General features: G+C 38.3%; 1 protein-coding gene across 1 annotated transcript in view; it reads right to left on the reverse strand.

Moving 5' to 3' along the window:
* Nucleotides 1-3,797, reverse strand: part of LOC138001284 (allene oxide synthase-lipoxygenase protein-like) — a 47,326-nt gene extending 43,529 nt beyond the window's left edge. The window contains exon 1 of the mRNA XM_068847938.1: nucleotides 3,635-3,797. Within this exon, the coding sequence (XP_068704039.1) occupies nucleotides 3,635-3,797 (163 nt within the window). The remainder of the gene's footprint in view (nucleotides 1-3,634) is intronic.
* Nucleotides 3,798-12,500: the final 8,703 nt, after the last annotated feature.

The following is a 12,500-nucleotide window of genomic DNA, read 5'->3' on the forward strand; positions in this document are numbered from 1 at the left end:
TCGTGACTTATGCACGGGCTGCTTACAGCGCACTACCACAAAAATCCTCCCGCATCAAATTTCAACCCATGTAAGCAAATTTGTTAAGCTCGAAAATTACACAACATGAATTTTCAAGCGCTGGAAATCTCACAAAAACCTTTTCCAGCGAATGATTTCTTGAAACAAACAACACATTTGCCATTAGCGGCAAAAAACCCTTCCTATTTCAATTGCGTGCGTGCAAACAAGACACACAATCCTTGTCACAAAGCATATGCATATGCAATTAAATAAATTTCCTTCAAAGTTTGTTAAATCCATAAAAATTTGCCATTTGATTTCAGTGTTGTAAATAATACTAAGTTAGTAAAATATTAGAAACAAAGCTCACTTGATATCCAACGGTGAAAAGTGAAATTGTTCTCGAAGACCATTACTCGTCGCTTTAAAGATTCCCGATATTTATTTTTCACCGTCTGTCTTGTTCGTCCAATTGACGTTCCATTCTTGGGCTCCATGAGGGTAAATTTTGTTCAAAGATCCACTAAAACGCCATTCGCGTTACAATGACTTTCGACGCCACTGAAGGTTAACATGAATTAGTGAAATTTCCAATTGTTACCGGAAGACTGTGCAGAGTTGAGTACAAATTAATACAAATAGCCAGACAACAGAGATCACAGATCCACTTAAGGTGTTCGATTCCTTCTTTGTCTTTGTTGAACCCATAAGTTAGCAGAGAATTTTCCATTTGGTTTCAGTGTTCTACATAACACCACACTTGGCTTGGCAAAATATTAGAGATACAGCTCACTTTGATTTCGGGTCGGTTTTAAGATCCCAGATATTTCTTTTTTACCGCATATCTTGTTTATCCAAGTGGCGTTCCATTCTTGAGCTCCATAAGGGTATATTTTGTTTAAAGATGCACTAAAATGCCATTCTCGTCACAATGACTTACGACGCCATTGCAGGTTAATTAAATGTTCTCCTGTGTGCTCCAGAGAAATCTACGCATTACCCCAGCCCCCTAAAACCTAACAAAATACGCACAGAAGACTCTAAGCACAAAGACGCCACTTAGCAGGGGAGCAACAGGCAAGACTTTTACCGACACGGAACAAACAAAACGGAGAAATATTACACATTTTCCGACCCAGTAATTAGGCATAACAATTGAAGGAAACAGATAACCGGAGTAAATTTTCAAAATTGATTTGTTATTGCATGGCTGGACCGATTGCTTAACAGTCACTGAGAGTTCTTTGGTTAATAATTAACTCTCGTGGAAAAATTTCATCCGCTCCTCAAAGGCAGCTAGACGTATCTCATAAAATGCATTTGCCAGCCAGGATCTGCGCTCTGGGACCTTGATACCAGCCATTTTTCTGGTCTTCTTTTTCCCCAGGAAATTAGTTTGTTATGTTTTGCCAGCCAGGAATGTAATTAAAAGACTAATTCCCATACCTACATTTAAAATTGCATGAAACGTATTTGGAATGTTTTGAGTCTGTGTAATGTTGTCAATGTGCTCATAAACACATATATATAAATACATGCTGACTTACCAAAGATTTCTCTTACCACATTATTATGGCTAGCTATCCATTTCTACTGATTTCAGTGGTCTATAAGAATTACATGGTGGTGAAAAGGTGGGTGAAGGCATAATTAAACTCCAACAATAAATAGTTTAACTAAAGAGCTCTTAAGCATTAGCTAAAATGCTGGGAAGGCAACTTTTATCTTTGATGCTAAATAAACTAGACCCTCCAAAAAAGCGTACACTGGGTTGCCCGTGGTATGTGTCACAAAAAAAGAAGGCACTGAATTGGGTGGTATTGAACCTTTTTCAAGTGGGGGGTCATTAAAACCATTTGAGGGTCACCCACATGTCGCGCCAACAGAGGCTCTTTGGCTCACACGTTCACACGTTTAATTATTTTGTAATGTCCTGTCCCATTTTGAGGTCTTTTAGTTTTTTAAGCTTTGGTAATAAATTCAGTTTAAAGATAACAAAACACGCTCTTGAGTAAAATTCACTCGTTTCTTCTTTCAATAAATAGTCTGCAAATTGCTCTGACGGACGTTTTCTAGCATGTCTTGCAGTTGCACTAAGCAAACGTTTCTTGCACGCACTAAAAAAGGACTGAAGGTGTTGTTTCCGCTTCATAATTCATCTTCTTGTTGGTCTAATCTGATGCAAGGTCAAAACACTGTTTGGCTTTACGTTTGCTCCAAAGAGTACCGTAAAAGCCAGGAGTTAACAGAAAAAGACAAGCCAAAAGACAGATGAAGAAAAAAAATAACATAGTTTTTACATATAACTCTGAACCGAATTCTCATCGAAAGATTAATGACAATCGATCGTAAAAACACGAAAATTTCTGCAGTCTCTGACTTTTAGGAATATAACAAAAGGTCATGATGTTTTGTCAAAGGAAGAAATTGATCACATGCTAGGCAACCATAAAGGTGCACGTGATAACCTTCTGTCAACTGAATGAACTACGGGAAAGAGTGTTAATCGTTCGTCATTTTAAGAGTAAAACAACGTACTTTTTAGCCACGAAACGTCAGTCTTTCGTTTTTTAATTTTATTGTAATATTTAACTGAATATTTACATTTCATCTGTCGGGTCAGGAAGCCTTTTTTGCCGGGTTCCTGAGAAAAGTATCTATTTTGACTTTAGGGTGAACTATTTACGCAATCGAAAGGTTGAGCCCCCTTGTAATTGAAAATCTAAACATCTATGAGATACAAAAACAGACTTGCGAATTATCGCAAATCACAATGCTGACAAGCACAAAACCAGAAGAAATGGTTAAGTAAATATGAAGTTTGTTACTATCTGAATGTTTTTGTGTTAGAGTAAAGGGAAATATTATCACGCAAATGATGTAATTTCTCGACACTCAAAATTCGCAAAAAGCGTGAGTTTCATGTAAACAATCTTCGGACTAGTAAGTCGTAGCAATAAATTGGATTAACCAGATAGTTAAAGAAATCTTGTTGGCTTTCCAAATAAACTTCATTTTACACTACAATGACAAAATCATTTGTCAGAGAGTAAAAAATTCCTGTCTCCTCGCGCATCACATTTCAAAGCACGTATACAATTTTGTTATCTCATTTTCACTGCGCCCCGATTCCTGAGAAATTTTTCTTTTTTCAAATATTAACAAAAATATTAATTCTATTATATTATATTTAATTATATTCAAATAACCGCTAAAAATAAAGATTTTTTAACAATCTATCCGTAGATATTTTTTCATAATTTAATATTCTCTATCAAAATTTGCACAACAATCGAAACACAATTAATACCTCTTCGTCGAATTCTCATGCTTAACACAGGAATTTTTAAATTTCAGAGAAATCGACCGGTCCGCGAATATTTTACGAGTTTTTTTCAATGGGATGTCAAAAGGCCAAGTGGATGTTCTGCATAATCGGGAAGTTCGGGCGATCAAGTTGCGCGTGTGACCCGTTATAAGTATTTTTTCACAAAATGTTCCCTTATCGTCAAGTATCACCAGAGAAGTCAAGAACATCATTCTAAAAGCTTATTCTACGCAAAAAGTAGGTTCTGGAGGTAATTTTGAGAGTGGAAATCAAGTTTACGGAAGAAGATAAATACAAACTCACCAGGCATGCTATATTTCATTAAGTTAACACAACTGAATCGCCCCATGTAAGGTAATCCAAGAGAGTCTTGGATTCCAGATTCCACGCTGTGAATTCCGGATTCCGGATTCCGGATTCCATGTCTGTGGATTCCGGATTCCACGCTGTGGATTCCGGATTCCATGTCTGCGGATTCCAGATTCCACATCCATGGATTCCGGATTCCATGGATTCCATTAGCTGGATTCCGGATTCCACAGACCAAAATTACCTGGATTCCGGATTCCGGATTACCTTACATGGGGCGAACTGAAAGACGCTAACCTCATTTTGACACGAAAATGCTTTACTATTCCCATAAAAAACTATCCAGTTAAGCTCGCACATTGCAAAACACGATGTGGTCATAAAGGCCACCTTTCCCAGCGAAATATTTTTTGAAACAAACAACATATTTGCTATTAGAGGCAAAAACTCCTTCCTATTTCATGACATACTTGAAGAGAAGAAACTAAATCGTGTCAAATTATCATACGCAATTGCATAAATTTCAGGATCAAACCGTTTCCATGAAGAACCTTTTTCCTTGAATAATGAGCAAAATATAGACGACAAGCTCTCTTTCAAATATTCTTGGCTGTCACATTTCCTACAATTCTTTTAGCAGAAAACTGTGCAGAGTTGAGTACAAATAAATACCGATCCACAGATCCACTTAAGGTGTTCGATCCGTTCTCTGTCTTTGTTGAACCCATAAGTCACCAGAGAGTTTTTCATTTGGTTTCAGTGTTCTACATAACAGCACACTTGCTAAAATATTAGAAATACAGCTCACTTTGATTTCGGCTCGACGGGCGATAGATTGTTGTCGAAATCCATTACTCGTCGCTTTTAAGATTCCAGGTATTTGTTTTTCACCGCCTATCTTGTTTATCCAACTGACTTTCCATTTTTGAGCTCCACAAGGGTATATTTTGTTTAAAGATCCACTAAAACTCCATTCGCTTTACATGACTTTCGACGCCATTGCAGGTTAAGTTAATAATTCTACTGTGTCCACCAGAGAAATTTACGCATTTCCACTACCCTCTGGATCCTAAGAAAATACGCGCAGAAGGCTCTATGCACAAAGACACCACTTACCAGGGAAGTGACAGGCAAGAATTTTACCGACACGGAAAAAAAAGGAAAAAAAAGAGAAAACAAAAAAATGAAACGCATTTTCCAACTGGGAAACCCAGTAATAAAAATACGGTAATCAAATGCCAAAAAGGCACCGCCTAGAGTTGACGTTCAATGCGGAAAAAATAACGGTGCAACGGAAATCAAATGCCAGAAAGGCACAGTTCATCGTTGGTATTGAATGGCGGGTCAGAGTAAATTAATGATGCAGCAGAAATGAAATGCCATTGTAAAAGCACAGTTCATCGTTTATGTTCAATGCATAAATAACGGTACAGAAGAAATCAAATGACAGAAGGGCACAGTTCGTTGATGTTGAATGCATAAATAACCGTGTGCAGCAGAAATAATACGCCTAAAAGGCACAGCCTATCGTTGACGTTCAATGTGACATAAATAACGGTGCAACAAAAATCAAATGCCAGAAAGGCACAGTCCATCGTTGATATTGAATGTCAGTTACGGTACCTCTTCTAAACCCTATTCTTCATTTTTGGAGCCCTCGAGTCGGTAGGATTGGAGGTGGCGGGGGAAGGGTTGACCGTCATCAAAATTCACAGTGCGTCAACACAATACATGCTGTCCGAATAACTCTTACATGTTTGAGGAAGCAAGAATTAACCACACTTAGGCAAACCTCTCAGTCACACAATGCATGCCACGTGAAGAGAACGTTTGTTACATCAATAGGAGAAGTCACATAACAACTATGGTACTCACCGTCTCAACAGCACACCTTGCAGTTTTCTCTTCTGTGTATCTATTCTTCTCGTTTAGATATGAATCCATGTTTCCCTTTTTATTTTGAGTTCAATCATCTAACTATGAAAACATTGGTGAATCTTGAAAATCGAAACTCGAGCAGTAAATAAAGATAGTAGCAATCCTTGAAGCAAAGCACGCACTATTGATTGCCCCGTTAACGTTCTACACATAGCCAAAATTTTGTCCCCTTCTCCCACCCCAAAGAAATAGACAAAACTATGTTAACAATCGCTGATAAAGTATTACAGGGGTAAAGCAAACTGTTCGCAGTAAAAGCCATTGCTGAACATCCTCGCAAAAGATTTGCAAAATCTGTAAATACAATTCCAGCAAAAGCCCTCATTTTCAACATCCCAAGTCCCATGGCCACCCCAAAAAATAGACAAAACTATGTCGACAATCGCTGATAAGGATTTCAGGGGTAAAGCAAACTGTTCGCAGTAAAATTCATTGCTGTAAATACAATTCCAGCCAAATCCCACATTTTCAACTGTAAAAAAAAGTCCCAAAGTACTGAAAAAAACCTCGCCATATCTACTATAACTAAAAAATTCCCCCGGGAAAATTTAAGAAGCTTCGCAGCAGGAGCCATGACTGACTATTGCTACAAAAATTTACAAAACCTGTAAGGGCAATTTCTATCAAAGACTTAATTTCCGCTAGGCGAGTCATTACCAAAGGAATTTGACAATCCCCATGGATTCAGACTGCATTGTTTCGGGAGGATTTGAATAACCTTCATAGATGGAGCTCACGTAATTTTATGGATTTTAATGTAAAGAAATGTAAAATAATGAGAATTACGAAGAAGAAACAACCTTTTACTTGGGTTAACTACTGATCAGCACTTGCGTTGGAATTTGCATATAGACAAGGTAGTTGCCAAAGCAAGCAGGATGTTGGGACTTATTAAAAGAACTTGCAGGGATTTTGATGATTGCAAGACCCTGAGAACTCTTTACTGTGCTCTTGGTCGATCCAATTTAGAATACTGCTCTGTCATATGGTCCCCTTACACGAAAAAGGGCATTGAAAAGTTGGAGAACGTTAAAAAAGGGCAACTAAATTTATCTTAAAGACTGAGGACTGCTATACTGGCCGCTTAAATAAAATTGAATTTGGCGATTGTTGGCAGATGTTACTTTTTTATATAAAGCTCTTCATAGAATAATTGATATTGATGTTGAACCTTATGTAGATTTCTACAAGGAAACTGATCACTATTCGTTTAGACACAAAGATAAGTTAACTGTAAAGACGAGATATGCCAGAACGAATGTTCTTAAATATAGTTATTTTCATAGAGTCGTGGGAACGTGGAACTCCCTTCCACTTTCCCTTCGTGAGGCAACAAGTGTAAATTCTTTGAAGGTGCTGGCTAAAAGGTTTTTTATCGATTAGTATAGTTTTAAGTGTTCTTATTGTTATAATACTTAATGTTTGTTATTACCACAATTTAATTTGTATTAATATTTTTATTATGGTACCATTGGTGATTTGCTTTATAACGGGGGTCTTTGACTCTTTTGCATTTCGTCTCTTGGACTCTTTTTTTGCATGTCATAAATTGTAATAAATAAATAAATAAATAAATAAATAAATAAATAAAAGATAAGAGACTGATTACTTGCTAGCGAAACAAAGTTGATAAAATTAGAGAAAAAAGTAACTGCACAATAACAGGCGGAATTCTACTCAAAGTTTTGGTAAAGGTTCTGTTTTGACAAAATGGACAAAATTCAAGCTTAATGAGACTCTATACGTCATTTCTACACGCTGCTGCAAGAGGCCCTGGTACGAACTCTATTGTCTTTGACCAGCATGGCCGCCAAGTGACAAAGGTCTATCGAATTACTGCTGTGACGGAAATCGTCCGTTTGGCGCAACTCACGGAGGAATACGTACGACTTAAAGAGTTTGACTGGTTAACTTCGTACATCTTAATAGAAGCTTGTGCGAAAGAGAGAGTCTAATTTCACGGGCATTCCACAAATTTATGTTGGCGTTCCGTACCATCAAAATGCACCGCATTTCCTGTCAAACAGTGATGGATTTTCACACCCGGCGAGAGAGAGAGAGCTCGGCGTTTCTTTGAATCACAAAGTAGCTGCTACTTTGAACACAGGTAGAAGCGTGTTAAACAATTTAATCACACCGGAATCAAAATGTTACTATTATTTTGGCCCTTCGTTTCGGCGAAAGTTTTGGCTTCACTCAAAGCCTCGGAATGAAGTGATAACGGAAGACCAGTAAAAAAAACATATGCGTATATGAAGCACTTCTTTCAAGTCAATTTTTGCTAGATTGTTTAGGTTTTTTCTCTGGTTTTGAAGAGACAACAACTCCAGGAGTTTGGTGCGGATCAAACAATCAAACATCCTAGACAATGCTTTTGCTCACGTTTTGATCGAAATCTGTAATAACTTATACAAAATCACGTATTTGGTGTATTCCATACGATTTACTAGAGCATTCAAAGTAAATATGTGCTCTTACCTGTTATAGATACAGTTACTGTAGCTGTACACAAAGTTGAAAATGCATAAAACAAAAAGGGCAGTAAATTAGCAAATTCTTTACAAAGGGAACTCAGTTGAAAGCAAAAAACAGAAAAAAGAGAAGATGTGGATAGACCACTTACCAAGTAATCATCTATGTTTGACAGACTAGATACAGTAGATAAAATGCTAAAAGAAAGTAGCGAGTGATGTCGGCGATCATCGACCAAGAGCGAGATGCCGAAACCGTCGCTGAACCGTTAATGCTAAGTTAAAATCGAGCGCAACATAAAAGAAATGATCTGTTTTAGCTCTAAAATTGTCAGCAGAACAAAAAGACGAAACTAGCAAAATTTGAGCTAGCAAAATTTTAATCATTAACCCACAGTTTTACAATTTGCACACGCTAGTGCCAGCCAAACGGACGGCAACAAATTATATTTGCCACATAAAAATTGTAAAAACAAACGGGGAAATCAGAGAGGAAGCGTGAAATGTTGTTTCCAGTCAGGAACAACATTTAAACAAGAATCACAGCAAGAAAAGCGTCTTGAGTAAATTTCTATCCAGGATTTTAGTTCCCCAGTCAAGTTCCCAGCTAGCAGAATTTCAGCCTGAGGAGGGGATAATCTGAGGAGCGGGTCCGTTGAGTACTCCTGCTCCTCCTGATTGTACCCCTCTTGCCTAAGAGTTCTTATTACGTGCAAGCATTTATTAGCCTTAAAAAGCTTTTCACACACGTGACTAGCGTATTTACAATTGTACTGGAATATCACACCTAATAGTTTAAGCTCGCTGCATTGCAGAATGTTATGTATTTTGCACAGTTCCTCCCCAAATCCTTTTTTACGCAAGGTGAGTTCTTTACACTTTCTAGGATTGCGACCAACGTAAAAAAACTGTCCACCACTTCCGGTGACTGATCAACTCCATCTTTTCACAAGGGGATTATAATATTCGTGTTATCGGCATATTTAAAAAAAATGTCAACACCTTTTTTAAGGTCATTCAGAAAACATTGAATAAATAAGGCCCGCTGACGGTCCCTTGGGTTGTACCTTTATTAACCTTCTTCCATTTTCGACGAAGCTGTTATTATATACATTTTTTTGTTGCCTATCAGAAAGAAAACTAAGATATTAATTCTGAATATAAGGGTTGAGAGCAAGACTTTTAAGCTTATCAGCGAGTAGGACATGCTTCATCATATCGAAAGCCCTACCAAAGTCCATACTGAAGAGTCTAACCCCTTTACAAGCAGGATTATCAAGAAAACTGAGAACCCTGTGCTGAATAGTCGATAACGCATTATAATTAGTGCATTTACCTCCCTCTCTATTCGCAAACTGCGAAAGCGCAAGACTCTTCCGAATGACACCTTGGCGTGGAGGTGACAAACAACCTTTTCTAACACTCTCGCAATAACCGGCGTTACACTGATATCGCTGTAGTCGCCGTTTTCTTTAGGCCATCAATCTTGGGGAGGGGGTTAATATTAGCCCTCTTCCAAGACTTAGGCCATGAGTGAGACGAGAGCGAAAGGTTCCACAGATTGGTAACAACGTCCGTGAGAATTTCCGCGTGATCCCTCCATACCCAATAGGGTATGTCATCAGGCCCAGTGGCAGTACTTTTGACCCCATCGAGCCCCTTACACACCTGGCCTCCGGAATGAGATACACTCGAACGTATTGACATCAAGCTAGGCTTAACATACGTACCGTCAGGACAAAGGGTCCAAAATAATCAATTAACGTTGTCAGTGACTCATTATCCTGACAGAAATTCGCAGGGCGACTTCGCCTCTGAGAAAGGGTATCAACCCTTTTCCACCACGATTTGCTCCCTTTCAAAGCTGACGTTTCGAGCGTTAGCCCTTCGTCGGAGCAAATGCTCAGAAGAAGGGCTAACGCTCGAAACGTCAGCTTTCAAAATCTTTCAAGGTGGTTATTCGACCTTTATCAACTCGTTTAATAAAAACAATTTCCGTCCACACAATAGCTATTGTGGATAATATAAGGTCAGTATGATTAGCGATTTTAAACCCTCAGCATATGTAGCTAATTGCAATAGAATTGCGGATGCATTGTAGAAAGCCACAGATCTTGGGAGCTGGTTCAGATCATAGCTTCACTTGATAGACTTTTTCTTTGTCAGCCAGTTGTATCTTAACTTTTTTCGATTTATCCCTGTTCTCTTACGTTTTTAGAGCAAAGACTCCTGGATAAAAATCGTGACAAACTTCAAAAGTTACAACACATTAATAATAGAATTGTAGAATAAATACTTGGGTCAATTTTCGCTGGGTCTGTGCCGCTGGCCTCTCAGAACCCCTACCTCTTTATAGTCTAGCCACCCCAACTTAGTCACTTTCTGTTTATGCATAAACCTTACATAAAGCCTTTTAATTGTAATTTCAAAACAGAATGTAATGCGACTTGTAAATATTTAATAAACAGCGCTACAGTTCTTTCTGTAACAACATTTTTTACCACGAATTTTTCCAATTTCATATCCGCAAAATTTCTTACCCCCAAAATCCCGACAACTTGCGACCCCATTCTTGTAACTTTGCCGGGAACTCTGTTGAAAATGCAACCCATTATAGTCAACCCCATTTCGAAATGCACAGTAATGCCAGACCGGACAAAATAAACTACATTAGGTATTATAGAATATTTCCATAATTATATTTTTTGTAAATCGTTCGATATTTGATGTGCATTCATTTTGGGGACAGAATATATGAAGCTGGGCGATTGACAGAGCCCTGCTGCTTAGCACCTCGAGAAGGTTGGGGCGGGGAAAAGGAAGACGTTTTCTCCTGCGCCGGCCTTCGAGCGGCGAAGCCTCTCGAAATCTCTCGAGTTCCGCCAGCTACAAGGTCTACACAGAAGATAAATCGAGAAATAATAGGTCCTTGTCTACCTTCAATTTCCTTTTCCACCTAATGCTCTCTTCATGGAACGCTCATTCGAAACATTATCCAGTTCGCTTTTAATGATCGCATTCTAGGCTGTTCCAGTGTTCATTCTCTGAACTCCCAAAATGATGTCATTGAACCGCACTTCTTCGCTTCTGTGTATCGCTCTTGTACAATGATATTTCAATTGCCCACTCGTAGCGATAACATAGTCGATCTTACGGTCACCAGCATACCGAACCGTGTTAACATTATGAATGTATTATCTTCCAGACATTGCCGAGCTTATATGGACAACTGTGTTATCTTTAACTTTAATCTCTCGCCAAACTAATTCACACAGGACCCGAGTGCAACTTTGTCATCGTTTAGCCTTTCTTCGCTCCTAGCCAACGATGATATAAGCAAAAACAGGCAGTGTTGAAAAGATACGTTTTTCGTAGTGGTATCAGATTGTGTACCAACTAAGAAGCCTAATCCTTAGAGTCAGAATACACTTCCCAGAATGGCACTTAGCCCTTGAGTCCCAGTTTTAAAGGCGTCTTTGTACCTTGTCTTTGTACTTGTATTTCTGGCGAACCCTAACCCTAACCCTAACACTATTCGAAGTGGGCTAGTGCTGGGCTATACATCCTCAGCCAAGATTCTGCCTTGAATATAAACGTCTGGCTAAAATCTTATTTTACCCCGTTTGCCAATATCTCAGTATCCTAAAGGCAAAAATGAAAACAAGAATACTTAAGACACTTTACAACCACTCGTTTAAAAGCGTTGTCTTAGAAATCTTTAGATCCTGGTTTGAAGCGATCGAGAGGTTTGGAGTTTGCCGTTAGAGGTTGTCGGTTTGTAAGTTCAAAATGTGAAGTAAACAAAAGCTAATTGCTGGAGCAGCATGAACGTTCTTTCTAAAAGATTAGTCTTCCATCTAATTACCCGCATTTCTGGTCATAAGTGTACTGAAAACACGAATTAATTCGAAAACAAAACATGAGCGTAGCTTTCGTTGCAGCTTGGACGCTCATCATGTGACAGTTGTCATGAGACGAAACGTTCCCAGTGTGCCGAATTTAAATATAACACGTAGGATTTGTGGCAAATTTCATTACCACATGACATTGCAGTTTCTTCTATGTGGGACTCTTGCATTTTATCACAAAAAGCAGTGAATCAATAAAATAGTGGTAAATGGTATGATCGCAAAGGAGTAGCGATTAGCGGTGACTCAACACTTAGAGCTTTGAACATTTTTTGGGAATATAACAGTTGAAATGTTATTCACAAACAGTTGTGAAAAAAAGAAGATTACAACAACTATTATCTTCAGACAAACCACTTAGGGTTTGGGTTAAATACTACCGTTGTAAAGACAGATTATTTCATGGTATCATGAGGAGTGGCAAACATACCTTATTCGGTCCTGAAACAAATGAGGATGACAAGAAACCACTGCTGTGGAATGTTCATACTAAAACCAAAAGAAAGAGTTTAGTATAAATTTTAAGATTGTAGACAAGTTATA

Source organism: Montipora foliosa, chromosome 4 (assembly GCF_036669935.1).
Source record: "Montipora foliosa isolate CH-2021 chromosome 4, ASM3666993v2, whole genome shotgun sequence".
Lineage (NCBI taxonomy): Eukaryota > Metazoa > Cnidaria > Anthozoa > Scleractinia > Acroporidae > Montipora > Montipora foliosa.